This window comes from Nannospalax galili, unplaced genomic scaffold, assembly GCF_000622305.1.
Source record: "Nannospalax galili isolate Female #2095 unplaced genomic scaffold, S.galili_v1.0 scaffold1400, whole genome shotgun sequence".
Lineage (NCBI taxonomy): Eukaryota > Metazoa > Chordata > Mammalia > Rodentia > Spalacidae > Nannospalax > Nannospalax galili.
In genome coordinates this window covers 399115-426554 of record NW_008345995.1, presented here as the reverse complement: position 1 = coordinate 426554, position 27440 = coordinate 399115, and the positions used below count along the sequence as shown (strand labels likewise).

At 48.1% G+C, this 27440-nt stretch overlaps 1 protein-coding gene across 4 annotated transcripts; it reads left to right on the top strand.

Annotated features, from left to right (window-relative positions):
* Bmf (Bcl2 modifying factor) lies at positions 1 to 26849 on the top strand. 4 transcript variants are annotated; one of them, XR_003850970.1, is made up of 6 exons: positions 1 to 127; positions 488 to 616; positions 2724 to 3020; positions 4558 to 4718; positions 19182 to 20702; positions 26474 to 26849. XR_003850970.1 is itself a non-coding variant. In XM_029567917.1 (5 exons), the coding sequence occupies exons 1-5, from the start codon at positions 4 to 6 to the stop codon at positions 19281 to 19283; spliced, it is 750 nt and encodes a 249-aa protein (XP_029423777.1). In that variant the 5' UTR covers positions 1 to 3; the 3' UTR covers positions 19284 to 20965. The 4 variants fall into 4 exon arrangements, 3 of the variants coding, with proteins under 3 accessions (XP_029423777.1, XP_008840533.1, XP_029423778.1); XM_029567917.1 differs by lacking the exon at positions 26474 to 26849 and having other exon boundaries at positions 4558 to 4655; positions 19182 to 20965; XM_008842311.3 differs by lacking the exon at positions 26474 to 26849 and having other exon boundaries at positions 19182 to 20965.
* The last annotated feature ends 591 nt before the right edge of the window (positions 26850 to 27440 follow it).

The following is a 27440-nucleotide window of genomic DNA, read 5'->3' as shown; positions in this document are numbered from 1 at the left end:
GGGATGCCCCGAGCGGGCGTATTTTGGAAACAATACCGCGCGCTGAGCCGTGGCCTCCTCCCGCGCCAGCTCGTGCCGGCAGCCGCCGCTGCCGCACCCTGCGCCACCCGCCTCCCGCCGCAGCCTGGTGAGCGCCCGGGCGGCCGGGGGCCGGGCGGAGTTGGAACTCACCTCCTCGGGGAAGTGGGGAGCGGAGTCACGCGGAACGTGGGGGCCGGGGAAGGGTCGCGGGCGTCTGGGGTGACCATGAGGAACTGGGGTGCCGGGGTGCGCAAACGGGGTACAGAGCCCAAATCAGAGGGTGCTGTTCCAAGAGGGACTGCGGGAAGCTTTTGGAACACGGTGTTGGGCGTAGGTGGGCGAGTGATCCTGGGGTGCACTGCTAAGCGCCCGAGAACGCCCCGGCCTCCGGGTCTGACTTTAGGGTAGGGTCGCGAGTTGGGCATCTTGCCTCCTCGCGAAGTCTGAAGGCCCCTCTTCTTAACAGCTGGACTTTCCCCCCTCCTTCCCAATCGAATCTGGGCGCCAAGCCCCCGATTGCTCGTCACGCTGGACCCTGGTGCAGAGCCCTGGCATCACGACTCGGAAGCTGAGACTCACTCCTGGAGTCACCCAGGCAATGGGTAAACTCTTCCAACCAGTTGAATGCATCCACTATATACATTGTGTGTGTGTGTGTGTGTGTGTGTGTGTGTGTGTGTGTGTGTTCTGAGATCTCAGCCGCTATCGTGGCTCAAGGTGTCTGACTAAAGCCATCTCCTAAGGAGAGGAGGAGTTTTAAGTTCAGCATCCTTGTTGGAACCCGTAGGCTCTGGGATAGGTCCAGCGGATTTTAATCCCTTTGCCAGGAGTAAAGCATTCTCTGGCCGTACTCTCAGGAAGTGCCCTCTTTCTATTAGTCTGGACATTACCACTTTAGCTCAGGGAAGCTGGGGGGTCTCTACTCTTACCCAGTTTATATTTGTCTTTGCCTAGTATCCCTCCGGAGGTTTCCAAAGACTGGAGAGCCACCTGCAGTTCTGGTGGAGAGTGGGAAGGGGTCCCCGCGTTTGCAGAGCCACACCCTCTGGCTGCACCTCCCCCACTGTCCAGTCTAGGCAGGGGTTGAACTTTGGGGCTTTGCTGGGAGGGGGAGGGGAGGTGATAGGCTTCAAAGGAAGCACCAAGACAATGACTCGTGCTTGTGATTGGCTCCCGAGGGCCCCTTCTTAGGTTGGGATTGCCAGCTTGCAGGGGGGAGGTGGAAGGACCGGAGGAGAACCCCTGCCCGGTGCCAGGACTTGGTTCTTTCATCTGGGAACTTTATTTTCTATTGCTGATAAGCTGGAGACCCCCTTGCCCATTGGGAAAAGCTATCTAAAGGCGTCTGCTTTGCCATCCTAGCATGTAATAGCCTCGTTCTCCAGGAGAGAGGGCAGAGACAGGACCACAGGTAGCTCAGGGGTAGGATGGAGTGGAGGAAGGGGTGAAGCAATCACCTCCCAGAGCTTGCTTTTCAGAAAGGGAAAATTTCTGAATTCAACCGAGATTTCTGTAAAGAATTAAACCCACAGGTCACTTGCTTGTACTTCAAAGACAGGACAGTGGGGGGACTGGAACCCCTGGGAATCGCTAGTGGAGTCTGACAAGGACAAACGATGCCTTGAGGTTGCCTTAACCATTTTGGTGCTTGCTGCTGCTTTTGGTTGCCTCGTGGGTGCCCTAAGGGAGGCGGGGCTGTATTGTAAACTCAAGCTGCTGGGTGACTTAAAGTGCAGAATTTCATGAACCATCAGGTGGAGCTTATCACCAAGAAACAGCCTGTGTAGTGTAGGCAGAAAGTGGGAGCACAGCGAGAGGGCTGAATTTCACTTCCTTCTGTGAGGCACGTTGCACCTATCTCAGGTTCAGCTCTGGCAGGAATGAGAGGCTGAGTGATGAGGATTTGAAGTCAGGGAGATTCGTGTGTAGAATGAGCTGGGCACTTTGCTAGAGGCTGGTCCTACCCTTGGAACCAACCTGTGGTGGGTGGACAGCTCTGCTCTGCTCCACCCCAGGAAAGCTGAGAGGGCAACTGCAGTGACTAACTTAGGTTCCCCTCTTCCTGGACACTCTCACCATACCCCAGAGCCTGTTTGTTGTGTTGTGCAAGGAGGGGGTGGAGACATTGTGGATGGGCAGTAGGGCGGGGCTTAGCACGTTTGGAGGGAACCTGGCTGCTCTGGGATTGCTGGCTTTTGTTTTTGCTGCTGAGCCTAGAGCTCAGCTCAGACTGAGATGAGAGCTTAGAGGTTCCTTCTTAGGGGTGGTGCTGTGGTGTGTGTGTTGGGGGTGAACATTATATAGTACTCATTCTTCCTTTCTGTGCCCCCACAGCCACTCACAGAAGTTAGTCTTGCTTATATTTTCCCAGGTACCCTGCATGCTGGTAGCAACAGACCCTACCCTTACTCTTGTTCTTAACCTTGAGTCAAACTTTGTGACCATCCTAAGTCAGAGGAGTTTGGGGAACGGTGGGTCTGGTGGGTGTGGAGAAGAGGTGTAGAGGGCCCCTGACCACCATGGAGGTGGTCCATATTTAGGGACTGAGTGTTGGCAGTGCTTTATTAGCAAGGTTGAACGTCATCAGAAGCTGACTTGGTTCCCTCAAGTAAGAAAAGGAGCAGGAAAGAAAGAAGGGATGGGAAGCCCTAAGTCTGGCCTGATGGGGCAGCATCCCAGATGCCTCCACTGTTCCCTGACAGGAGAAATGGAGCCACCTCAGTGTGTGGAGGAGCTGGAAGATGATGTGTTTCAGCCAGAAGATGGGGAGCCAGGGACACAGTCTGGGAGTTTGCTCTCTGCTGACCTGTTTGCCCAGAGCCAGCTGGATTGCCCCCTCAGCCGGCTTCAGCTCTTCCCTCTTACCCACTGCTGTGGCCCTGGGCTCCGGCCCATTAGCCAGGAAGACAAGGCCACTCAGACCCTCAGTCCAGCCTCCCCAAGCCAGGGTGTCATGCTGCCTTGTGGGGTGACAGAGGAACCCCAACGACTCTTTTACGGTGAGTGCTCTTAGCTGTAGAGATTGGGGGAAAAGAGGGGACTTTCCCTCCCCAAACCTGCTCTTTGCTGTTTCCTTCCCCTAATTGAGCAGCTGGAGATACTGATTCAACTTTTAACCTTCTTCACATCTTGTTGCCTCTCACCTGTGCTCAGGCCTTCAATGGGGCAAATCACTTTGTTCTTTCTGCTCTTCTTGGAGGGATCCTTCATCCATGGAATCTCTTCATATCCTGTGTCTTCTCAGTGGCTCTGCCTTTTGAGCCCTGATAGTGATTTGCCTTCCATGAAGTGGCTAATGCTCACCTTAAGAGAATGTTGGGGTAACTGTGGGTCACTGTTGACATGGTGGAAAAGCCCAGGCAGTTCTGTTACAGAAGGCTCCTGAAGGCAGAAGGTGGCCTCTAGTTGTCATTTGGGACTTTCTGTGCTTGGAAGGGGAACTGGAGAAAGAGGTTGGGCCTGCCTGGGCTCAGTGCCAGCAGAAGGGCTGTTTCCAAGGCTAAATCAGACAAGACCCCTTCATTTGTGGGCTTAAATGGTTTGTTTTATGAGAAATATGCCCTCCTCTGGCAAAAGGGCAGGATTAGACACTCTCTGTTTTCTTCTTTTAGCACACTGGCCCACGGAGGGAGGGTAAGAGCGCAGAGGTCATCCTGCTGTGTCTGCGGGAGCAGACTGAGGAGCCCCTGTACTAGACTTAAGCTCTGAGTGAACTGCCCATAGGGCACTTCTGGCCAAGCAGTTCTGGCGGGAGTCTGAGCAGTTGGATGAATCCTGCAGGGGTGGGGGTCGGGGGGGGTGTCCAGTGGTGGGGAGGGGTGAAGAGGGCAGGCGCCAGGCGCCCCCAGTGGCCACTCTGGTGCCAGCAGTTGGTGAGCTGCAGGAGTTTTCTCACTTGCTTTTCTGCTGCTGCTCTCAGAGATTTGAGTGCTGAGCCCAGCATTCCTTAGTTGCACTAAACAAGTAAAGATCCATTCTGTCTGTTTGGTTTCTGGTCTCCCTCTTTGCTTCCTGTCTTGCTTTGCTCAACCCAGGAACTCTGAGGAGCTTCTCCAGAGGAGAACTTCAACCTGATGCTACATGGATAATACATTGAGGTCAAGTATAGCTTGATAAATAAGGACAGAAGGTTGCCATGTTCATCCCACATGTTACCACCCTGCCCTATGCCATGGTACTGAGAGTGGAGTGCTGAAAAGAAGGCTGGTCTGTTCCTTTGTGTTCTAGCATCAAAGTGTGTGTGTGTGTGTGTGTGTGTGTGTGTGTGTGTGTGTGTGTGCATGCGCGCAGGCAGGGGTTGAACCCAGGCCCTTGTGTATGCTAGATGCTCAGCTTCTACTGAACTGCAATCCCAACCCCTATAGCAACTTTTATATTCTTGGGCAACTGTCCAAGTTTGGCAGACTGCCCTGGTAAAGGTAGGCTGCTGCTTCTTCCGTCTATCCTAAGCTAGATTTACCATCAAAAAGAGAAGAAGCATGGAGAGGATGGGCCAGGGGTAGAAAATGCTCAGATGTGGGTCCTCTATTTTTGCAGGCAATGCTGGCTACCGACTTCCTCTCCCTACCAGTTTCCCTGCAGGCTTGCCCCTTGGGGAGCAGGCTCCTGAAGGGCAGTGGCAACATCGAGCCGAGGTACAGATCGCCAGAAAGCTTCAGTGCATTGCAGACCAGTTCCACCGGCTCCATATGCAGCAAGTAGGCCTGAAGGCTGGGACGGGGGTGAGGCTTCTGGGGCTGGGGGGCAAGGGCTTGCTTCTGTCTTCTTGTCAGTAAGTAACCCAGTAATTGCCAGGCCTCAGGATATGATCTGGAGATTTTGCCTTGGCTGTTGTCATTACTGTGGACTGGGTGGGCACAAGTAGATAAGCACTCTTGTTTCTCTGAGCTCTGCGTATTCAACTTCACAGGAGCCAGGAGATGCTGATCCCTCTCTGCCAATGGGATGTCTTTCTGCTCTCTGGCTTGACAAACTCTTTCTCCAGACCCAAGTTGGGGGCTTGTCTCTTACAGATTCAGAGGGAAAGATTTTCAGGATGCTGCAGTGAAACTGAGCAGTTGTTTGGGGGGGGGGGAGAGTGTGCTGTGCCTGGCTGAGGTGCAGTGGGAAACCGGTAATCAGGCCTGGAGATGGGGCCTGAGTGGGGGAAAGTGGTGGAACCGGTTGAAACCTGACACTTTCCAGCTGGGGAGCCACTCCTCACTGTCTGTGTCTGGTAACCCAGGCCTGGGACTCTGAGTAGTGTACCTCAGAGTCTTCCTAGACCAGTGGCTGACCGGGTGCTCTGCCTAGTGCTTGGCCACCCTGGCACCAGCCCACTAGGGCGGGGCATCGTGTGTCAGTGGAGCATGTGGCAGAGTTCATCAACAAAGACAGCGGCTGGCAGGCTCGTGCTGGAGGAGCTCTAGCCTGTCGTGCCATGGATGGGAGGCTGCCCTACCAGGCAGCCCAGCAGCCGCTGTCTGTGCTGGGCCATCAAGCGCTTAACCCTTCCCCTTCAGCCTGGCTTTTTGGGTGCTTGCCAAGATATGGGAGGCGCCTGAGGCTCGATCTTTGCTGGTGTAGCCACTGCCTGGCAGAGTCATAACACAGGGAAATGAACACATTCCCTACCTGTGGGACTGTGTTCCTATCCTGGCAGGCTGTGTGTTTATCTGTCTGTCTGTTGATCAGAAAAACAAATAACTAATAGGGTTGGGCACAACCTGGGATTAGAAGGGAAACCTGAACAGTAACTTTGACCCAAGGGCTAAATTGTCACCAGCAGCAGGGAAAGAGGAATTGACCTTGGGTTTCCTAAGAACAGGCCATAGGGGGTTAGGTATATTTATACTCTCTGTCAGGGAGCCTGAGGGAGATGTGGGGCCACACCTAGTCCTGGTGGGCTTTCTCAGCCCTTAGTTACTTGGAAAGAGTATGGCCCAGTGCTTAGGTTGTAAAGCAGCCTGGCCATTTGTTCTGGCCCCAGCCCTAGTCCTTATTCCCTCTCGGAATTATCTTGTGGAAACTTGGCTTAGAGATACCTCTGCAGTCTGTGTATGGACTCCCTCTGATTCTTGCTTTCAGCCTCTTGGCCTTCTTCCTGCCCATTCACTCCACCCTGGTTGTAAAGGCCGGTAACCCAGCCTAGCTCATAGCTTTTGGTTCTGATACTGATGGGAGAACACAGTGGCAGTAGTCTAGAGAGCCTCATCTAGAGGACATCTGGAAGGCAGCTTTCTTCATTCACAATTATCTGACCTCTCAACAGCTGTTTCCCAGGAAAGTCTCCTGTCCATTAGTGAGTTCTAACAGGCTGAGACCAGGCTGGGGGCCTCCCCACAGCTGGCCCTGGGCTCAGGAGGAGGCCCCTATCCTGAGGCCTCCCCTGCTTTTTGCTGGCTGGCATGATTTCTCCCAGTTTAGGGCTGCTGCTTTGAGAGCACAGGTCAGTTCTAGATGGGGTACTATCCTCTCATCCAGAGCCTCCCCTGTTGAGGAAATGGGAAGGAGAACTGCATGAGTCTCCTTTGCCCTACATCCCACACTGGCCCCAAGTTCCCTATACGCCCATCTTCCTGAGAGCCACCTATCTCTACCTTGACAGGACACTAACTAGGAAGCCCAGAAATTGGGCTATTTTCCCCAATTTCCCATTATAAGGAGACAAGCTTTTTGTCTTTTGCTTAGATAATTCTCTCTAAGCCTCTTGCCTTTACCCTCCACCTGTTATGGGGTGGGATAATGGTCTGCAGTAGATGGAGCTGGCTGTCCAGGTCATTTCAGCAACTGACTTTAAAAAGTGAGTCACTTTCAGGGCTGGAGAGATGGCTCAGCAGTTAAGAGCACTGACTGCTCTTGCAGAAGACTGGGGTTTAATTCCTAGCACCCACATGGTGGCTACGCACCGTCCTTAACTCCAGTTTCAGGGGAATCCGAAGCCCTCTTCTGACCTCTGTGGCTTTTCATGACATGGGTGCACTCACATACATGCAGGCAATGTACTTATACACATAAAATAAAAATAATAAAATATATATTTTTTAAAAGTGAGTCACTTTCTAAACTTGATACATAAACTGTGGCCTAATATTTCATATCTAAAGAGTACTATTGTCATACTGGTTATGGTGGCTCACCTCTATAGTCACAGCACTTGGGAGGCTGAGGCAAGAGGATTGCCATGAGGCCAGTATGGGCTTCATGAGACCTTAAAAAAAAAAAAAAAAAAGCGGGCACTGTTGATGCTCCTATGTTATTGTTGTTTTTGTTTCTGGTTTTATTTTATTTTTTTCTTTCTATATACAGGGTTTTACTACATAGCCCTGGCTCACTATGTAGACCAGACTAAGCCTCAAACTTACATAGATCCACTTGCCTCTGCTCCCAAGTGCTGGGATTAAAGGCACGTGCCACCATATCTGGTCTGTTTTAGTTTTTGGAGTTTGGGGTTTTTCTTCTTTTTGGTGGGGGTGGGGGTTGAAACAGGATCTCTCTGTAACCCCAGCTGGTCTGGAACTTGCTATATAGACCAGGCTGGCCTCAAACTCACAAAGATCTGTCTGCCTCTGCCTCCCTAGTGCTGGGATGAAAGGCATATGTCACCACACTCAGACTGTTTTAGTTTTTTGAGACACTCTTACTAAGGAGTCCTGACTGATCTGAAACTCCTATGTAGAGAAGACTGTCCTTGAGCTCATGGCACTCCTCCTGCCTCACCCTCTCAAATGCTGGGATTACAGGGGCGAGGCACCACTGGGCCTTTCCTACATTGTAAACTTTATCATCTTTTCATATTCCCTTCCCATTTGTTTGAGACAGGTTCTCACTATGTAGCCCTGGCTGGCCTCAAACTCACAGAAATCCACCTGCCTCTGCCTCCTGATCCACCGTGCTCAGCCCCTTCCCATTTTTTTTTTTTTTTTTCCTGACAGAGAAACTAAGGTGGGAAGGAAGTTGTTGAGCATTAAGTCTTTAGGTTTCCAACAGACAGAAGTAGAGGTTTGAGTAACAGCTCTGCCAACAACTAGTCATTGGGAACTCACTTGACCTCCTGGAGCCTGTTTCCTCTTCTGTAAATTGGGACTAGTAGCTCATAATTTCACTGTGACAGTTAATTGAGAAAATATCTGTGAAATCAGGCGCATAGTAAGTGTTCTTACATGTTTCCTTCTGCTTATGGTCCCTCCTGATTACCTCTCACATTTGTTCTTAGTGAGTCGCAGTTCATGTCCCCCTCTACCTACTTAGCTGGTCCTTGAGCAGAGCTGCCTTTCCTGACCTTCTCTCCACCTACTCTGACCAGAGAAATCAGTATTGAGGCAGGCCAGTTGTGGGCTTGGGCCTTACCCATTTCTCCTCGAGTAATGACAGTTATTCCCCATCTTTATGGGCCGAAGTTAGAGGCTGGAAAAGGACAACCCTTGAGGGGATAGGGAGGTTGAGGAGTCCTGACCATCTATCTCCTTTCTCCATCTCTGGGGCAGTGTCTTAGTGCCAGATAGTTACTGTGGGCCTCAGTTATATGGGAAGTGTGAACTGCCCTTTTGTCCTTGTAACAAGCCTCAGTTATTCTTTTATTATTATTATTATTTTGAGACAGTCTTATCCCATGCTGGCCTTGAACTTGCTATGTAGCTAAAAATGCTATTTAATTTCTGATCTACCTCGTAAGTGCTGGGATTACAGATGTGCACCACTGTACTTGATTCATATGGTGCTGAGAATCAAACCTAGGGCTTTGTGCATTCTAGAGCAGTCCACCAACTGAGCTCCATTCCCAGCTCCAGCTATTCTTGTATTTATTTGTTCTTTTGTTTTGTTTTTTTCCTGCACAGGGTGATGGGAGCAGAGGGAAAGGACATAATAATGAGGTGGGATGGCATTCTGACAAATTGAATGTATCAGTTGTGGCCCCAAAGGCAACATGTTCCAAGTTGCCCTGGATGTTAGCATATATGAACTGTATGCCTTACACTTACTTCTCAGCCATATGCTGTCTCATCCTATTTCCCGAGGAGTGTGGCTAGGTGGAAGACTAACCTGGTTACTAGGAAGTGATGATGTCAGGGTGGCTCCTCTCAACACATAGGCAAGAGAATTTATAGGCAGCATTAAGTCTAGCAGTGTTCAGTTTGTTCTTTGGATTTCCAAAGCTGTGAGAAAGTTGGAAATAAGAGTGTGTGTGCTGGGGGTGAGGAGGGTGTTTCCTTCTTTCTTTTCTTATTTTAACTTTTCTTTCTTTTCTTGACCTTTTTTCTTTCTATCCTCTCTTCCCCCTTCTTTCTCTCTTTTCTTTCTTTCTTTTCTCTCTTTCATTTTCTCTCTCTTTTTTTTAAGGGGTTGGGTGGATGTGACAGGGTCTTGTTATATAGCTTAAATTGGCTTTATACTCCCTGAGTGCTGGGATTACAGGCATGTACCACCACGCCCAGTTTAAGGAAAAGCTTTTCCAGATTTCCACAGTGTTCCACCTCCTTCTGCTGGGTCAGGAGGGAAGATCCTGCTTTGTTCCTCTTGGCTAGCAGGCTACAGCAAGGGTCCCTGATGGTCCACTGACACAGTGATGGACGTGGACTTGTGTTTTGAGAGGGTGACCCTATGATTTCTGTGTGGAGGGAGGATCTGGTTCCATTCCTGATGGATTCTCCTTCTGATGGAGCTCACAGCTGCCCCACCCAGAGCATCAAGGCTGTGCTTCTATTTGTTCTTTGAGAGTGGCTCCTCCAGCCAGTGTGGGCCTGGGGAGAGACAGTAACTGGTTTCCTTTCCTGTGGGAAAGTCCACTAGGTTAGGAACACAGCCCCACAGGTAGGGAATGTACTCATTTTCCTGTCTTGAAATGTGAAGGGCTATTTCTGAACAATGTTAAGAAACTCAAAAAAGGTAGCTGCTGTAGGCCTTGAAGTAACACTACAAAAGGGTTAGGTTAGAATTGTTCATATTGAAAATGAGTTTTTTCACTTTGACCAGAAATGGCTCCATTCAAAAAAAAAAAAAAAAAAATCAGATTTAGAAATTACCTAAATAGTAATTAGATTTTTTGGAAAATGAAATCTGAAAACTTTCAACTACTCTGTTGAAACCATTTTTATTTATAATAGTGAAGGAAGGACCAAGGACTTTCAGGCAGATCTGTGTAAAAATCCCTGTCATGCCACTTACAGGTGCTGTGTTGTGAGCAAATCATGTAACCCTTCCAGATTGCAGGTTCCAATGCTTACCTTGCACAGGTGCTGTGAAAGGCCTCTGGGAATTATAATACAAAGAACTATTGGCCTGGGAGTCAGAGTCTTGCCAACATACTGGAGGCTTTGATGCCCAGGACTGCAAAAACCAAAAACAAACAAAAAACTGATGATTTGGACATTTGAACACATTTGGAAACATTAAAAGATGAATGGAACTGGGCCTGCTGGTACAAGACTGTAATCCCAATTACTAGAGAGGTTGGGGCAGGTCAGGAAGATTGCAAGTTCAAGGACCACCTGGGCAACTTAGTAAGACCCTGTGTCAAAATGTAAAAGAGGAATGGGGATATAGATCAGTGATAGAAAGCCTGCCTAAATGTGGAGGGTACACACACACACACACACACACACACACGCACACACACGTTTGGGATTTTGCTTGGACCTGACTTTATAATTCTTGAGGCGCTTGAAAGTTGTACTCAAATTGGTGTTTGCATGGTTCATTAACTTGCAGCTTCTATGCACAGTATCCTGGGTCCTTTATTCCAGGAGCTCCTGACTGCTTCCTGACCCTTGAGATGGTCTCCACATTGGTGAGTGATTTTCTGGGGCTGAGACCATAGCTAATGATGTCACTTGGGCTCTAGATACAATAATCCTATACCAGGGCCCCAGAGATTTGCCCTAGAGTGAAAAGTGCCCCTAGGAAGCCATCGTCTGTCCCAGGAAAGAAAGGTCTACCCAGGACAGTGCTAGGGAAAGAGTGAGGCTGGGGGAGGTGTCGTGGAAAGCTGGTGTGCGTGAGAGCCAGTGCTGGGGCTCAGGGGCCCTCTGTTTGCTCTGTGGCTGGCTCTGTTTATATCACTCACTATATTTAGCTTCTGAGTCATCAGCGTGGCAGACTAGAGGCCGAGTTCCCCACACACTCTGCACCTGACTGCTCTCTCTTCCAGGAGAAAGCCTTGTAGTTCCGGGCAGTTCATCCCTCCCTGCCCACCAAGGCAGGCCATAGGAATGGGAGTTAGCTTTTGTGTGTTTTCCAGGTTGGGGGGAGGTGGTGGGAAGACAGGATTAAAGGAAGCACAAAGAAGAATAAAGAAAAATGGTGGTTTGCCTTTTGATCCACACCTGGCAAACCAAGAGGGCACATTCAATGACCAGAACAAGAACAGTCTGCCTGTGTGCTAAGAAGAGAGTTCCAGCCTTTATCCTTGCCCAGTCTGCCTTGTCCTGTCCAGCAGACTGACTCCAGATAGGAAAAGAAGAGCCAGCTGCAAAGGCCCCAAGTTGGGAGTCTGAGCCCTGCAGTTCCTTCTCTATAGTTATGTAGACTTACAACAGGCCCGCCCCTCCTGAGCCCCTCCCTCCCTCCTCATTGACTGGGACACTTACCACTTCCTTCCCAAGCTCTTAAAAAGTTGCCCAATGGTCTCATGGAGCTGGACTGAGGTAAAAGGAAACTGAAATACAAAGTGATCCCTAGGGGACCTCAGCAGTTCTACTGAGGTAGGAGTCTCAGTAGTTTCTACCTCCAGGTTATGAGGATGGGGACGTGAATGATGCCCCACAGCACGGTCCCCTGCCTGAATCCTTGTCCCCATTGACTGGATCCAGTGCCCTCCAGTTGTTGGAGAAAGCCCTTGTGCCTCCAACTAAGAAGTGGCTGTTCTATGCTGCCCTTTCTTCTTTGAAGTGATTGGCTTTGCTTTGGTGGCTTCAGCATCCTGTTAGCCATTGCTTGGCTTGAGAAAGCCCTTAGCAAGGACTCTTTCTTTCCTTTTTTCACATTACAAATTGTGGGGTATCTGGGGCAGGGGCTCACTGGGCCCCTGGGTAGTCCACTGAGTGTTAGAATTCCTGGCTTAACATCGCTTTCTTGGAATCCGAGCCCAGCTATCTCTGGCTACTGTGACCAGTCTCAAAGTGGGAAGGCTGACATGCCCTAAGCATTTTATAAGTTTGCACAGAGGCTGGCTTTTCAGGAGCAGGAACAGGCTTGTGAGCAGAGGAGGTCCAGTAAAGCACTCAGCAAGGTGAGATGGGCCCCAGGCTCCCCTTTTGCTCACTGGGGACTGGCAAGCTCCTCAGAACTGCCACCAGGCCCAGGGATATGTATTTTTCTCATTTAATCAGCAGAGCAGCCTTGTATTTCCAGGTTCATTGTTTCTGTTTTATAGGAATCAGGCTCAGAGAAGCAAGGTAGCATGGCTGAATTACTCTGTGAGTGCCTGAACTTGGAGTTGTACATTGGATTGAGTCTAAAACCACTATTTTCCAACCTCACCATCCCTGCTTCTCAGCAAACTTATTCCAGAAATCAAGGGTACAATGGCATTGTCATTTATCACCTTAACCAATCTGACTCATAAAACTTAATTTTATGTTCTTGCTTTCTCCCTCATTAGATTATAAAATAATTGAGAACAAGGTTATATCAGAATCACTTTTGTGTCCCCCTCATAGCTCTTAGCTCTCCTGGGCTTGATAAAAACTCGCTGACTTTAGCAAAATATCTTCCCAACTTCTCCAGAGTAGAATTTTCCTAAACTTGCCTTGTTATTCCTGTTGTCAGCCACAGGCTCCTTCCTTTAGCCTTGGCCTGGGTAGTTTTACAGTGTGACAGGGGAATGACAGGGGCAGGAAAACTTTACTTCATAGCATGCGGATCCCTCTGTGTTGTAGACTGGGGAATTCTGCATTTTGAAGATAATGAGGGTGGTTTGAGAACATATTCTAAAGTGCTAATTCTGACCAGTCTTAGCTTTAGCCCTGTTTGATCTTCAATTAGCTCTGCCTCTTTAAAGTTTCTTTTTTCTGGCCCATAGCATCCTTTGTGAATACTTAATGATCTGGAAACAATGTCTTTAAACATACTAGACGAGCAGTTCAGTGAGGAATCTCTTTACAGAGGCACTTCTATTTTCATAATGTGAGTAAACACTAATATTTTAGGGAAAGAACAGTTCTGTGGGGCTGGGGATGCAGCTCAGAGGTAGAGTGCTTCCCTAGCATGCCCAAGGTTCTAGGTTTGATCCCAAACACTATAAATACTTTTATTTTAAAATATTTTATTGTTTTATGTGTATGAATGTATTGACTGCATGTATGTGAGTGCACCCGTTTCATGTAATGCCTGCAGAGGTCAGAAGAGGGAACTGGAGTTGCAGGTGGTTGTTAGCTGCCATGTGGGTGCTGGAAATTGAACCTGGTTCCTCCGTTAAGAGCTATCAGTGCTTTTAACCACTGAGCCCTCTCTCTAGCCTCTAAACACCTTTTTTTTTTTTAAAAAAAAAAACAAAAAAACAAAAAAAGAACAGCCTGGGATTCGGAATCAAGGGTTTGAATAGAATACTTCATTTGACTTGCTTAGGATGATTTTTTTTTTTTTTTTTTTTTAGCTCTTGCTTCCCCACCTGTAAAATGGGATTGGTAACACCTGCCTATCCGATGTCCCAGCTCTTTGTAGGGATCTAGTGAGGAGATAGGAAAACACTGTTCCAAGTCTGAGATGGTACAAATTGCTATCTGTTTGATAAATTTGCATTTCAAGTGTTAGGTCTTTTTAAAGCTTCTTCAAATTCTTTGGGTGACTTAACTCTGCGGGAGCATCTGGAACACTGATGACACATGAAGCCCCCAGAGGGCATGAATTGGCTCTCAATAGGGAGAGGCAGAGAGAGATTCTTATCCAGGGAGGGCCAAGAACATGCTTTGTGCTTAGTACAGAGACTGTGTGGGACCAAACAAGGTTTGATTTGTGTAATCCAACCTTGTCAGATACTCTAGTCAGCCAGCCAGCTTGTTTGCTTTCTCTCTCTCTCTCTCTCTCTCTCTCTCTCTTTCCTTTTTTCACCTTTTACTATTTGGCTTCTCACAGGCAAGAGACTGAATCTGTCACATAAAGAATATCTCTCTACATTCCCAGACATCAGCCTCAGACTTGTGGCTGTGAGTCTTCTGTAGCCAGTCTCATGTGCATTGATTGGGCACCCACAGTGTACCCTCCAGCTTCCCAATACACAGGAGGAGTGACTTCACAATACATAGTAGTACCTGGTAAATGTGGGGATTTAAACACTTTAAATAGTTGTCCATGATCCCTGCCTTCCCTGATCAGAGCAGGGAAGAGAGGTTTACTCTGGGTTGAGCTCTGGGGTTGCTCATATTCTTTTAGCTCAGGAGAATGCTTTCTTCCTTCTTTCTCTCTTCCTTCCTTCCTTCCTTCCTTCCTTCCTTCCTTCCTTCCTTCCTTCCTTCCTTCCTTCCTTCCTCTCTTCCTTTTTTCCTTTCTCTTTCTTTTGTTCTTTCATTCTTTCATTCTTACTATAATGTGTGTACATGGCACACACTATAGTAGTTAGAACAACCTGCAGAAGTCAGTTCTCTCCTTCTACCATGTGGATTCTGGGAATCAAACTCAGATCATCAGACTTCATAGCAAGCCCTTTCACCCACTGAGCCATTTAGCTAGTCCCCCTTGATAATTTTCCATTCCTTCCCTCTATTTTTTGGTACAAGGCTCTGTGAGTCTGAGGGCTTTGAAGTAAGTATTCCATCCCCCACACTCAGTCTCTCATTCTTGGACCAGACTGTGGTTTCTAGGAGCCCCCATTCTGAGGCGCTTATGCCAGGTAGAGCAGAGCTGGGCCCTGCTCCAGGGGTTTGCCCTCTGTGATCTCAGATTGTGTGCTGGGCACCGGGCCAGGTGCCCGAGACTCAGAGGCCAGCAATACTCTTTCCTGGTTACCCCTTCCTTCTCCTCTGGAGGGAACCATGCTTTCTGCTGTTTTTGTGTCCTTCATCCTGTCTGCTGAAGGCTGATTTCCTTCCTCCTTGCAGTTACTCTCTCTGGCCTCCCTTCAAGTCCTTTTTCTTTCCTTTCTCATCAGTCTCTTTTGTTTAACTTTTAGAAATATTTTGTTTATTGTTGCTCCTTGTAATCAGGGTATTCTTTGGTTCTTAGTGTGTGGCAGCTTGGTTTCCTTTGAAGGGGGATGTAGGGGAGGACTAAGCATAATATGTGCAGCTCTGTTTATACCCTAAGGAGTACTCAAGGCTTGGAGATGGGCTCCCAGCCCTCCCTAGCCAATGTCTAGGCCTAATGTCTAGGTCGCTGATGAGACTGAGTCTATAGTGCTCTGTGTTGTACTTCTGAAGGGAATTGAGGTGACAAAGTCCTTGGGGTTGGAAAGCATCTCAGTGGTTTCCAGAAACCTTTCTGTGGCCTGGCTGCTGCAGAGGTGCCTGAGTAGGGTCACCCTCTGAGAGAGGTTGAGGGGGACTGAAGAAGGTATCAGATTATGAGTGTTTTCTTCTAGACTGTAGGATCATCAGTGATTTTTATCTTCTCTGTAATTTCTTATGTTTTATACTTTTCTACAATTAATATATATTGCTTTACGATTAAAATATACAATAAATGTTCCTTCTGATCTTCTTTTCTTCTCTCTCTTTTTTTGGCCTTTTCTGAGACGGGTCTCCCTGTAGCCCCAGCTGGCTTGGAACTCACTATGTAAACCAGGCTGGCCTTGAACTCACAGAGATCCACCTGCCTCTGCCTCCCAAGTGCTAGGATTAAAGGCATGAACCACCAGGCCTGGCTTTTTTTTATTTTTTTAAATTTATTTTTATGGCTCTGAGGATTGAACCCAGGGCCTCCATATATGCTAGGCAAATGCTCTACTACTGAGCTGCATTTCCAGCTCTCTTCTGATTAAAAAAAAAAGATTTTTATTATTTAAAATTATGTGTATGTGGGGACTGGAAAGATGGCTTAGCAGTTAAGAGCACTCACTACTCTTGCAGAGAACTCAGGTTTGATTCCCAGCACCCACATGGTGGCTAACAACCATCTGTAACTCCAGTTCCAGGGGACCCAACACCTTCTTCTGACCTCCATGAGCATTACATGACATGGGCACACTTACATACATACAAGTATAACATACATATAAAATAAAATAAATTTTAAAAATTAAAAAAATGAAAAACTTATGTATATGTGTGTATTTCTGAGTGTGGGTATGTGCATGTGAGTACAGGTGGTTGCAGAGGTCAGAGGTGTCAGATTCCCCTGGAGCTGGAGTTATAGGCAATTGTGAGCCACCCAATGTGGATGCTGGGACTGAATTCATGTCCTTTGGAGGAGCAGTATGTGCTCATAAACTCCGAGCCATCTCTCTAGCCTTCCTCTTCTGATTTTTAAACTGTTACTCAGGGACTTATTCAATATATAAATGCCTGGGCCCCCTCCCTGAACATTCTGACATGAGTTTGGAAGCCATAGATCTAATGTAACACCTGTGCTTTTCTTACAAGTCAAGTAACTTTTCATGAACAGGTTAGTGAGAGATGCAGCCCAAAGCCAGGCCCTCTAATTTCTAGACTGAGAATCTAACCTTCTCCCTTACTGCCTTCTTTTTAGCTCATAAGCCTGAAGACTCACAAGCAGAGGTATGGAGCTGGGTTCTGCCTGAAGGCTGGCCTGTGTCACTGACGCCTGTACCCATGCTCTATCCCCTGTCAACCTTCAGCTGTCCTTTCTCAGCACTCACAAGCCCTCAGCTGCTTCTATGTCTCTGACATCACCAAAAGATGGGGGTGAGGTTGTTACCTTGCCTCACTCCCAGGGACCTCAGGGCCCAGGAAGTTACCCAGATAGCAATGATCTCCATTAGTAGGACTTGGGAGAACCAAGTCATACAGAGATGGGATTGGCCTAGAACTTGAATCATAGACTTATGCTCTCCTTCCTTGGCCATCAAGCTGTTTTGAGATGATGTAGTGAAGGGAAGGATGGTGGAGCTGCTCTGGTACAAAGAAAGGTGCTTGGTGGCACTGGATGCACAGTGATCGTAGATAGGTAGGGGCATTGCTCTGGGTTCTCCATCATCTACTAGGTATGTGATAGCTGAGTTATCTCAATCTTTAGCTATCTCAGTTCTAATGGGCATGATTAAAATATACCCATTCATAGGATTTTGAGAGGTGATGCTTGTCATCCTGTAGTATGCCTCGAAACTCTGGAGATCTTATTGAAAGTGCATGTTCTGGCTCAGTGGGTTGGCATTTCTAGTGAGCTCCCAGGTGGTGCTGAGGCTGCTGGCCAGGGACCACACCTTTAGAAGCAAGGATGTAGAGTGCAAAGTGGAACCTGGCACACTCTGTTTATCATTTCCATCATAGATGTTATTGTCACTTGGCCTTTCAGATAGGTACCATAGGTACCAAAGGAGATGCGGAATACCAGCAGACTGGTCTCTCTGGGGACCCGTCTTTTCCTGGGGTCTCCTGTTCCACTCATGACCTTTGCACCTGTCCTAGGCAGCAGCTGAGGACCAGTGGTGGCAGGGGTTGTCCCAGCTGCTGCAGGTCTGAGTCTCAGCTTTGCAGCTGAGTTCATTTTCACGCTGCTTTAACCAGATTTTGTTAAGTTGGGTGTGTTTCCTCTTTTTACTCATCTTTGTTTACAAAACATGAGGAAGCCATCAGTCTCCCCATAGCCTCCTGCCAGGTCTTTCTGTGGCACACCCGACTTCCCTTACCCGCTTGGCAGGCACTATGCCTCCAGTTCACTGCTCCTCCTCCACACTTACCTCCACAGTTGCCATGGACATGGGTGTTCTGTGTCAGCCTCAGTCAACACTACATTTCTCTTTGTAGTTGAGGGTAGTGGGGATGGTACCTACAACCTGCCTAGTTGCCTGCTGGATGGAACCCGAAAGTTCCAGGAGTCCAGGAAACCAGGGCTTATGCTCCATTTGTCTTACTTACTTATTTTAGGAGTGCCTAGGAGTTGCTGGTAGGATGGTTGTGGTTAAAGACTGCTTAAGAGAGGGCTCCCACCCACCCCCTACCCCACCCCTCTGGACACTTCACATAAACTTGCCTGCTGACTGAGCCACTGAAGGAATCCAAGTCCAGCCTATGCTGGCCCCTCTCTGCACACTAGGTTTTTATTTCCCTGTCCACTGAGAACCCTGTGGAGAGGCCCCAGCCCCATACTCCTCCCATGGCATTCAAGGAGAGAACAAAGACTGCCTCTTCCAGCACTCCCTTGTCCCCTGCGGGCCTCTGTTGGCCTCTGGGAAATGCTACCTGGATGGACATGACACCAGCCACAAAAGTGGCAGCCTCTGACCCCTGAACTTTGCCACTAGCTTCCCAGCCTGACCGTAGGACCTGGGATAACCTCCAGAGCATGGTGTGCATTCTTTGTTTTTGTTTTGTTTTTGAGTGTGTTCTTGCTTAACGTTTAATTGGCTCCAGTCAGTAGGAAAGCGCTCCAAGAGGGATTATTTATGGCTTACTGTCAAGAGCAGCTATAAAAAGGGCAGCCCAGAGCTGAGGATGCTGAAGGGGGGAGAGGGCAGGCACACAAGTGTGTGTGTGTGTGTGTGTGTGTGTGTGTGTGTGTGTATGTGTCTCTGTCTGTCTGTATGTGTGTTTGCACTGGATGAAATCAGATTTTTGCTGCCTCAGCAGTGTGGTTTAAATTGAAGATTAACCTTTTGACCTTCACAGTGTCAAATCACTTGCAGATGGAGGCTCCCCACCCCCTTTCCTCCCTTGTTCTCTGTGTTCCTTTGGAGTGGGGGAAAGGGGGGGGGCTTCTTGTCTTTCTCGCTCAAGCAAATTTGTTGTTCATGCATCTGAGGTTTGGGGGGCTCAGGAGCCAATCTGATTAAAAGCAGTACTTGGCTAAACTGGCAAATCCTGTGAGCTGGGGAGAAAGTCTAATATCATGTCCCGTGTCTACCCACTGCATGCACAGTGCATTCACAGCCTGGCCTTTTCTTTTTAATGCCAAAACTGCAGTTGTCTTTGGAGAACACAGGCATCTCTTTCTCATCCTCTCTCCTCCCAGTCTGCTGGATGGCACAGTAGTGCCGGCCTGAGGTCTGGTCATGGGAGCTTGTTTGGGAATCGATAAGGAGCCTGTGGTCTAAGCTGGTGCCTGGCACTTACAGTCATCTCTTTCCCTTACAGTACCAGCAGAACCGAGACCGAGCATGGTGGCAGGTCTTCCTATTCCTGCACAACCTGGCCTTGAACAGAGAAGGAAACAGGGATGGGGCAGGTCCCAGGTGAGGCTGGGCTGCCCTTGTCAAATGGGGCACCAGGAATGCAGTCTGTAACAGAATGGACATCTGGAAGGAGAGACATTGTCTTGTGACATTTTGTTATTATTTTTAAATTTTCTCTCTGTGTGTACATACAACATCCCCTAATAGGACCTTCTTTCCCTGTTCAAGACCTCCACTGAAAATGGGGGCCTTTGTCAAACACTGTTGAAGGAGAGGTGACTGTGTCTGCTGGTGGAGTTCCTAAGCCTCTGACAGGTAGATTCTCTGTCAACAGTTGTGGAAGATGACCAGTCAGTGACGTTCTCTAGGAAGTGGACTAAGGTTTTTCTACAGGAACTCTGCTAAGAAATAAGAGACTGGATTAGACTCCCAGTTCCACCAAACATGTCAGCTTTCCCTCATGCTTGGGGTCCTGATGGAAACACTGCTTTAACCTACCAGGACCTTGGTCAGGGGTTTCTTGGCTAAGGATGGCAGTGCCACAGCCAGTCAGCCAACTTCGCATCTGGGTTCCCACTTGGCACAGCCATGGGCTCAGGGATTCTTGCCCGGACCCTATCACCTCCAGAAGACCTCAGGGAGGGTTGAACTTCTCCAAGGACCCCTCAAAGGTGCCATGAACTGAATCAAGCTTGATAGGCCTCAAGTCTGACTTGGTCCCAGGTGGAAGGCCCTGGATTGATCCTGAGGAGCACACTGCTGCCACCTCTGCTGCCTGGGTGTCAACCGCACATGAGCCAAGTAGCCAGTCACTGTGTTGTACCCAGCAGCCTGTGCCTTTCTCAGCTCTGTTTTCAAAAGACCCCGCCAACTGGACCAGACTGTAATCAACTCCAGCATCCACACTGCATGATGGGGTGGGTGTGCAGGGGGTGGGGTGGGAATAAGGCAGCCGTTCCACTGATAAGTCAGCCCCAGGGGACCCCAGACTTCTTGGTTTCCTTGGAAACGTGTACCTCCTCTTCCTTCTCCTCCGGTCCTTTTTCCACACCTAGTGGGATACAGGAAAGAAGTCTGGACAGTGGCTTTGTCAGCTGAAAAGTGACTTTTGAAGTAATAGGCAGTGATTAAAACTGTAACCATCAGAACTGGTGCACATTTCCTGTCTTCCTTCAGCTGCCTCTGAACTTCCATCTCTTCCCTGCTGCGGCACTAATGGAGGGAACGTAAAGCAGCTGATCTCAGTCACTGGGATCCTCTTAACCCAGACGCTTAGAAATTAAATTATCATTTTTTTGCATTTGTAAGAAAAGACATTGGTGCTAAAGATGAATCAAGACCCAAAGAAAGGATGCCTTCCCTGGGCGAAGAAAACCCCAGAGTTACTCAAGGAATTTAGAGGAGGAGCCCAGAGTCAAATCTGAACAAGCCCAAGATCTTCCATTTCTGCTGAGAAGGGGTCTTCAGTACTGTAGAAGGACAGGTAATCTTCTGGATGTACATGTAGGCAGGTTTTTCACTGCACAAGGGCCCCTAGAGAGGGAGCTAACCGAGGCTGAAGTCCAGCCTGGGCTCTGCTCTCTAGGCTGTGTCCTGATGTAGGGATGTATCTGCTCAAAGTTAGGGGTGCCTTTCCTAATTTGCACAAAGGTACTGTATACACTCTCAGTGGTCCTGAGAATGACTTCAAGGTATGTGTGTAAGCCTTTGTGTTTTTCTGCTCAGATGATAAAGATATTACCTCTTCTTGGTTAGGATCATTTTCTCAGGGTGTGTACCATGGTTTGTCTGCTAAGATGGGTTCCTACTTGCAAAGAGAAGGAACCCAAAGAAAGAATATGAAGACTGGTGTAGGGATATGCTGATCATTGTGAAGCACAGCCTTTGTGTGGGAGGGACATAGGCTGTTTTCTTCTCTCCAGGCTATGACAGGTAGGCTTTTGGTATGTGCTTGAATGTACATGTGTACCCCTTCCCCCGAAAGGATTATGTACACCGGTCACTTTCAACCCCTCTTAGCAGACCTCCCACCTATGCTGAAGCACAGCCATCAGCTTCAGAGACCTTGCCAGGCCCAGGCTGGTGCCCCATGGCCTGTCCTGAGAAGTGACCACAGAGTTTGATCTGAACATTGAGCCTGGGATCAGATGGAAATCGATAAAAAAATCTTTACTTCCTGCCAAGCCAAGAACTATTTTAGGCAAGCCAGGGTAAAATTTAAAACCCCCTCTATCCTCCTCCAATCTGAATCTAGGCTGGGGTTGAAGCTCAATGGTAGAGTGTTTGTCTAGCAGTCCAGAGAGCTTTGGATGGATCCCCAGCACTGCAAAAAGCCACTAGCCTACCCCCAAAGCTTAGGCAGTAGCTAGCAGCTCAGCCCCAGGAGACAGAGGTTCCCCCTGGCTGGCTGCTTTAATTGGCCAATGATCCAGACTGGCCCCTTCCCTGACTGGTGAATTGGCCTTATATTCTCCCAGTCCAGTCCCAGGACAGCCACTTCCCCAATCAGTGCCCCTCTTCCACTCCAGGAGCTGGGCTGTCTCTAATGAGGGGTGGAGATTCAGATTTAGAGGGAGGGAAGAGTCTGACCTGGGTTGTGACCTGTAACCAGCCGAAGGCAGTGGGCTTTGTGGAGTGCTGCTGTTGGGGGTGGAGGGCTGGAAACCTCAGAAATGCCCCTGAGGGACAGAAGCCCCAATATTCAGGGGCCAAACAGCTCTCCTAATTCCCCGCCCCAGGAGGAATTTCTAGAAGCCAGTGAACAGATCTGGAAAGAACATCCCCCAGCCCAGCCACTGACTCCTCCAGTGCAGTTGCCCGGCCCTGCCTCCCTGTTTCAAAGTCTGACTGCTCGGCAGTTGCCTCTGGTGTCCTAGTCTTGCTCAATCTGAGGTGGAAAAAGATCACCTCCCTGTGACCTCCCTCAGCCCCCAGGGAGTGGGCTGTGTCCAGAGCTATGTGGCAGGGCTTGTTTCCAGGGCCAGGAGAGGTCCAGTTGGCTTGCCTTGCTGCCCCAGCCATACAACCCAAGTCGAACCCTGGGCATGGTGGGGAGGGGGTGTTTGGGACCTTCCAGCCGGGGCCCCTATCTACTCTAGGCTTTCCAGGAAATAGGCAGTGAAGCCACTCTGACCGTCCTGATCAGCAAGGAGGACAATACTCTGGAGAGAGGTCTTTTCTGTAGACTGGACAGGGAGCCGGGTATGGAGTGCACAGAGTAGCCAAAGTGGCTCAGGGTGGCCACTGTCCCTAGATGGAGCAAGTTGTGGTTCTGAAGATGACCTCTGGAGGCAGGCCATCCTGGCTGGACAGGGTGACCCCACCAGCCCTCAGAGTTTCCTGAGGTGCCTGTGGACTTCAGGCCTGATGGACAATCTTGAGAAAACAGCAGAACAAGCTGAGTTCTATGCCCAGCCTTGGCAAAGGTGCTCAGGCATGCAGCCCCTGGCCTGCACTGCCCTTCTCTCTACAGGTGTCCAGCGGTTCACCCTGTTCCTGCATCCACAGGGACTTTCGGAGAGACCCAGTGAGATGTAGCATTTTGTTTATCCCCAGCTTGGTTGCCCTGGGGTCTGGGCATTGTGCCTTGGGGAGAAGAAATGGGGAGCATTATTTTTCAACTTGTACAAAGTATCTGGCTTTATGTTCCTTATATGTATACATGTGTATATATTTTCCCCATTAACTGGTACAATTTTTAATAAAACCATTTAAGACAAATTTGTTCTTTTTCTACGGTGTAATAACACAAAAAGGGGAATTACATGCTCCTAACTTGTCTTTTCCCTGCCATCCTGAGTTACCAGGTTCTCATCATACTTCCTTTTCTTTCTTGGATTTGGAAGCAGTCTGGCTGCATAGTGCTGCAGAGGCCCTAGGATTGGAGTGAAGGGGCTTTGGCATGATTGGCCTGGGTTTGGGTCCAGGTTCCAGGTTCTACCTGCTGAGCTGCCTGGACAGTGATAGAACCTCAGCCTTCCATCCCTGAGTACACCCCAGCTCTGCCTGCCTCAAGGCATTAACAAGAATATGACATAGGCCCTGCCACCTCTGGCATCCAGCAGTGACAGCCTCTGGGCCTCCCTTCCCTCCATGTACAACCCATCCCCCAGCAGGCTGAGCCTTGGATTCCTTTTACCACATAGTATCTCAGGCCTGGTTTGGTGACACAGGCTGATAATTCCAGCTACTTGAGAAGCTAAGGCAAGAGTACCACAAGTTCAAGACCAGCCTGGACTAGCTATATAGTGAGTTCAAATCCAGCTTGGGCAACTTACAAAGATATCTCAAAATTTAAAAAGTAAAGAGGACTAGGGATATATGTTGGTGGCAGAACATTTGGCAAGCATGCACAAGGCCTCAGGTTCAATCCCCAGTTCCACAGAAAGGGGGTAGGGTAGAGAGATGACTCAGTAAGTACAAATGCTTGCTGCACAGGTATTGAAGACCTCAGTCTGGACCCTGAGCACCTGTATAAAAGCTGGGCAGATGTGGTGCTCTTGAGAGGCATAGGCAGGCAGATCTCTGTGAATCTGAGGCCAGCCTGGTCTGCATAGAGAGTTCCAGTCAGGGTCTACAGAGTGAGATCCTGTCTAAAAAAATAAAGTGAAGGGGCTGGAGAGATGGTGCAGTGATTAAGAGGGTGTACTGCGCTCTTGAAGAAGATCCACATGAAGTGACTCACAACTGCTGTGACTCCAGCTCCTGCGGGAATCTATGCCTCTGGCCTCTGCAGGCACCTGAACTCATGTGCACATACCTCCATACAGACACATACATATGCATAACTAAAAATAAATCTTAAAAAAAAAAGCTGGGCATGGTGACATATGCCTTTAATTCCAGCACTCAGGAGGCAGAAGCAGGTAGATCTCTATGAGATTGAGACCAACCTGATCTACACATCAAGTTAAAAAAAAACAAAACACCAAACTTGTTTTAGAGAGGGCTATCTTGTCTCACCTCTTTACTTTACAGATGGGTAAACTGAGGTCCACACATGGGTTAGACTTTTCTATGGAGACTTTTTCTTTTTGTCATTTTGAAACAGGGTCTCCATGTAGCCCCAGCTGGCCTGGAACTTTCTATATGGACCAGGCTGGCCTTGAACTCACAGAGGTCTGCCTGCATCTGCCTCCCAAGTGCTGGGATTATAGGCGTGCACCACCATGCCAGGCTTTAGAGGGTTTTTTTGTTTGTTTGTTTCTATGGAGACTTTTTAAATAGCTGAATCAGGCTGGATGTGTGTTGGATGTCTAACCCTATCTGTCTTTGCATTTGGAAATTGCACTGCTAATGCCCAGCTCTTTGAGGAAGCCAAAACTTGTCTATTTTTAATGCCAAATAACTGCCTCTTCTGTAAAACACAACACTTCTAACCACTCTACATTTGGACAAAGAGGTTTATTTTTACTGGAGCATGGTGGAAGTGGGCTTGGTGCCATGTCCAGATGTTATTCTGCATTTCATGTGCTTAGTTGTATCTGAGTCCATTAAGTAGTTCCTATCAGGTACACAGAGAATTGGTACACAGAGAATTGGTAGGTGCCTGGTTATGCTTTTATTTTTTAAAAAAATTCTTTTAAAAAAGCACGCCTGTAGTCCCACCACTTGGGAGGCAGAGGCAGGGGAATCTCTGTGCATTCAAGGCTAGCCTGGTCTACATAGCAAGTTCCAGGCCAGCTGGGGCTACAGGGAGACGCTGTTTCAAAAAGACCAAAAAAAAAAGGTTTTTGTTATTTTTATTTTATGTGCATTTATGAACATTTTTGCCTGTATGTATGTATGTGTACCAGGTCTGTGCCTGGTACTGGTAAAGGCCAGAAGAGGGCGTCAGAGACCTTGGAACTGAAGTTAAGGATTGTGAGCTGCAGGGAATTGAACCTGAGTCCTCTGCAGCACGTGTTCTTTACCACTGAGACATCTTTCCAGCCTTTAAATGATTTTTAAAATTAATTTATTTTTGGCTTTGTTTTATTTTTTAAGACCAGATTTTACAACATAGCCCTGAAAGGCCTCTAACTCATAGTATTTTTCCTGCCTCAGCCTCCTGCATTCTGGGATTATAGCCCTCCACTACCACACCTTTAATATCTTTCTTGCCAGTCATCTTGCCTCTACTTTGGGTAGCAACCTGAGGACTCACCCTTGTCCTTCTCTATCCCCCTTTCTGTATTTGACCCTTGCAGAGGAAGCACAGTGCAAACTTAAGGGCACAGTGGTCCAGTGGGAACGAGGCTCTACTGTTCTCCAGCTGTGTGACATTGGTCAAGTCATGTAATCTTTCTGTGCCTGTTACCCATCTAGAAGGTTGTTATGAATGAAATGTGTAAATCATGTAAGGTGTTTAGAAAAGTACTTGGTACATAGTTTCAATAAATGCTGTTAAAGTATTAGCTTTAATATTATTTGTAAGCAAGGATCAATTAAGTTCTGACTTTTCTTACTGAAGGTATTTCTAGCCTCAATCCCCCCTCCAATGTCTTGCTGCTGCACCCCATGAAGTATGTCCCATAACCTAGGTGACTGCAGAGTCTCACAGCTGGCCTCTGTCAGCCTTGCCCCTCAGGGGTCTTTCTAAAGGCAGCTGCAATCCCAGAACCCCTACCATAAAACTTGCTGTACCAAACCATTCCTTAGCCTTCAGGTAAACCCCTGTTGTAGCATTCTGTATGTGTGTTCCGCATAACAAATTACCCTTAAATTTAGCAGCTTAAAACAACAGGCGTTTATGAGCTCATAGTTCCTGTGAGTCAGGGATTCAAGATCAATAGCCCAAGGTGACAGCATGATGAGTCTGAGACATTTGTATAAAGACAGAGATTCCTGAAGTATCTGTTTAGCTTGTATCAAGTCAGCAGCATGGTTCAACTAAGAAAGAGGGGGTGGTGGTGGAGGGGGGACTCACACAGTGATATATTGGTACACAGTGATACAGTATACCTACCTCTCTTGCCCTCTACTCCCTGTGCAGGTGGTGCCTGGGGGGAGTGTGACACGGAACATTCCAGGTCTCTTTCTTGGTCACATCACAGCAGCATCTGATCATACTTAGAGATAAGTTTCTGTGTTCCAGTGTTCTAAATATCAGCCACTTTTTTCCTCTGCTGCTCAGCTGGGGCAAACGAAGGAAAAACTGGCTTCTTGGGCTTTCTGAATAGTGATCCTGTCCAACTTCATGAGCGTTTTAAAGGATTTTCAAGGACAATTTTCACTTTGTGTGATTTTTTTTTTTTTTTCTTTTTTGCCTCACAGGAGGTCTTGGAACTGATCCCTGTGTAAAATGAGACTCCTTTGGACCACTAAACCCAACCACTCTGCCCTTAATCCTCTGCTTCCCAGGAGAACTTTTTGCCCTCCTGACTGAGAAAGCTCTGCAAGGAATTGGAACTAGAATTAGAAATGCCACTCAAGGAGGTGAGAAGGAGCATGTCAACGATGTCCTGTTGGTCACTGCCATTTAAAAGGCTCCTGGCTCCATGTCACCTTGCATTTGAATGATGCTGACAATGCCTGAGGAGGTGAGGTCCACTGATGAACCAGTGACCACAGGACAAGGTGCCACCCTAAACCCAGGGCAAGGATTCAAAACAAGTCACATCATTCCTATCCTGAAAATCATGTCCCACAAGAAATCCAGATGGTTGGGGCTGGAGAGATGGCTCAGCAGTTAAGAGCACTGGCTGCTTTTACACAGGACCTGGGTTCAGTTCTCAGCATCTACATTGCAGCCAACAACCATCTTTAACTCCAGTTCCAGGGGATCAGTGCCCTCTTCTGGCATCCAAGGGCATTGCATGTATGCCGTGCACTTGTGTATGTGCAAGCAAAGCACTCAAACACATACTATAAAAATGAACAAACAAATAAAAAAATTTAAAAATCCAGATGGTGTGGAACAGAAAAAAACCCCCACCAAGTCAGGTTGAAGAGATGAGATTTGTAAACTGACTCCATCACTTAACTGGCAGAGTGACTGGAGGCAGGATCTCTCTGGTCCTGGGTACCTCATCTGTGAGTAGGATAGGACCAAATTTCTTATCTGTCCACTGTTCAGCTGATTCTATTGAGGGTCTTGAACTCTTTTGTTTCTACTGAAACAATATATTGATCCTTTCCCCAGGAAAAAGGCACATGATGTGACCAGACTCAAGAATTTGTGCATAAGATTCAGGCAATTAACTGGGCATGGTAGCACATGCCTATAATTCGCTGAGGAGGC

Excerpts from the sequence above, each read along its gene's own strand:
- Bmf (XM_008842311.3), top strand. The coding sequence starts at position 4 with ATGCCCCGAGCGGGCGTATTTTGGAAACAATACCGCGCGCTGAGCCGT. Across the intron at positions 617-2,723 it reads TCACTCCTGGAGTCACCCAG|GAGAAATGGAGCCACCTCAG; the intron begins GCAATGGGTAAA and ends GTTCCCTGACAG. Across the intron at positions 4,719-19,181 it reads ACCGGCTCCATATGCAGCAA|TACCAGCAGAACCGAGACCG; the intron begins GTAGGCCTGAAG and ends TTTCCCTTACAG.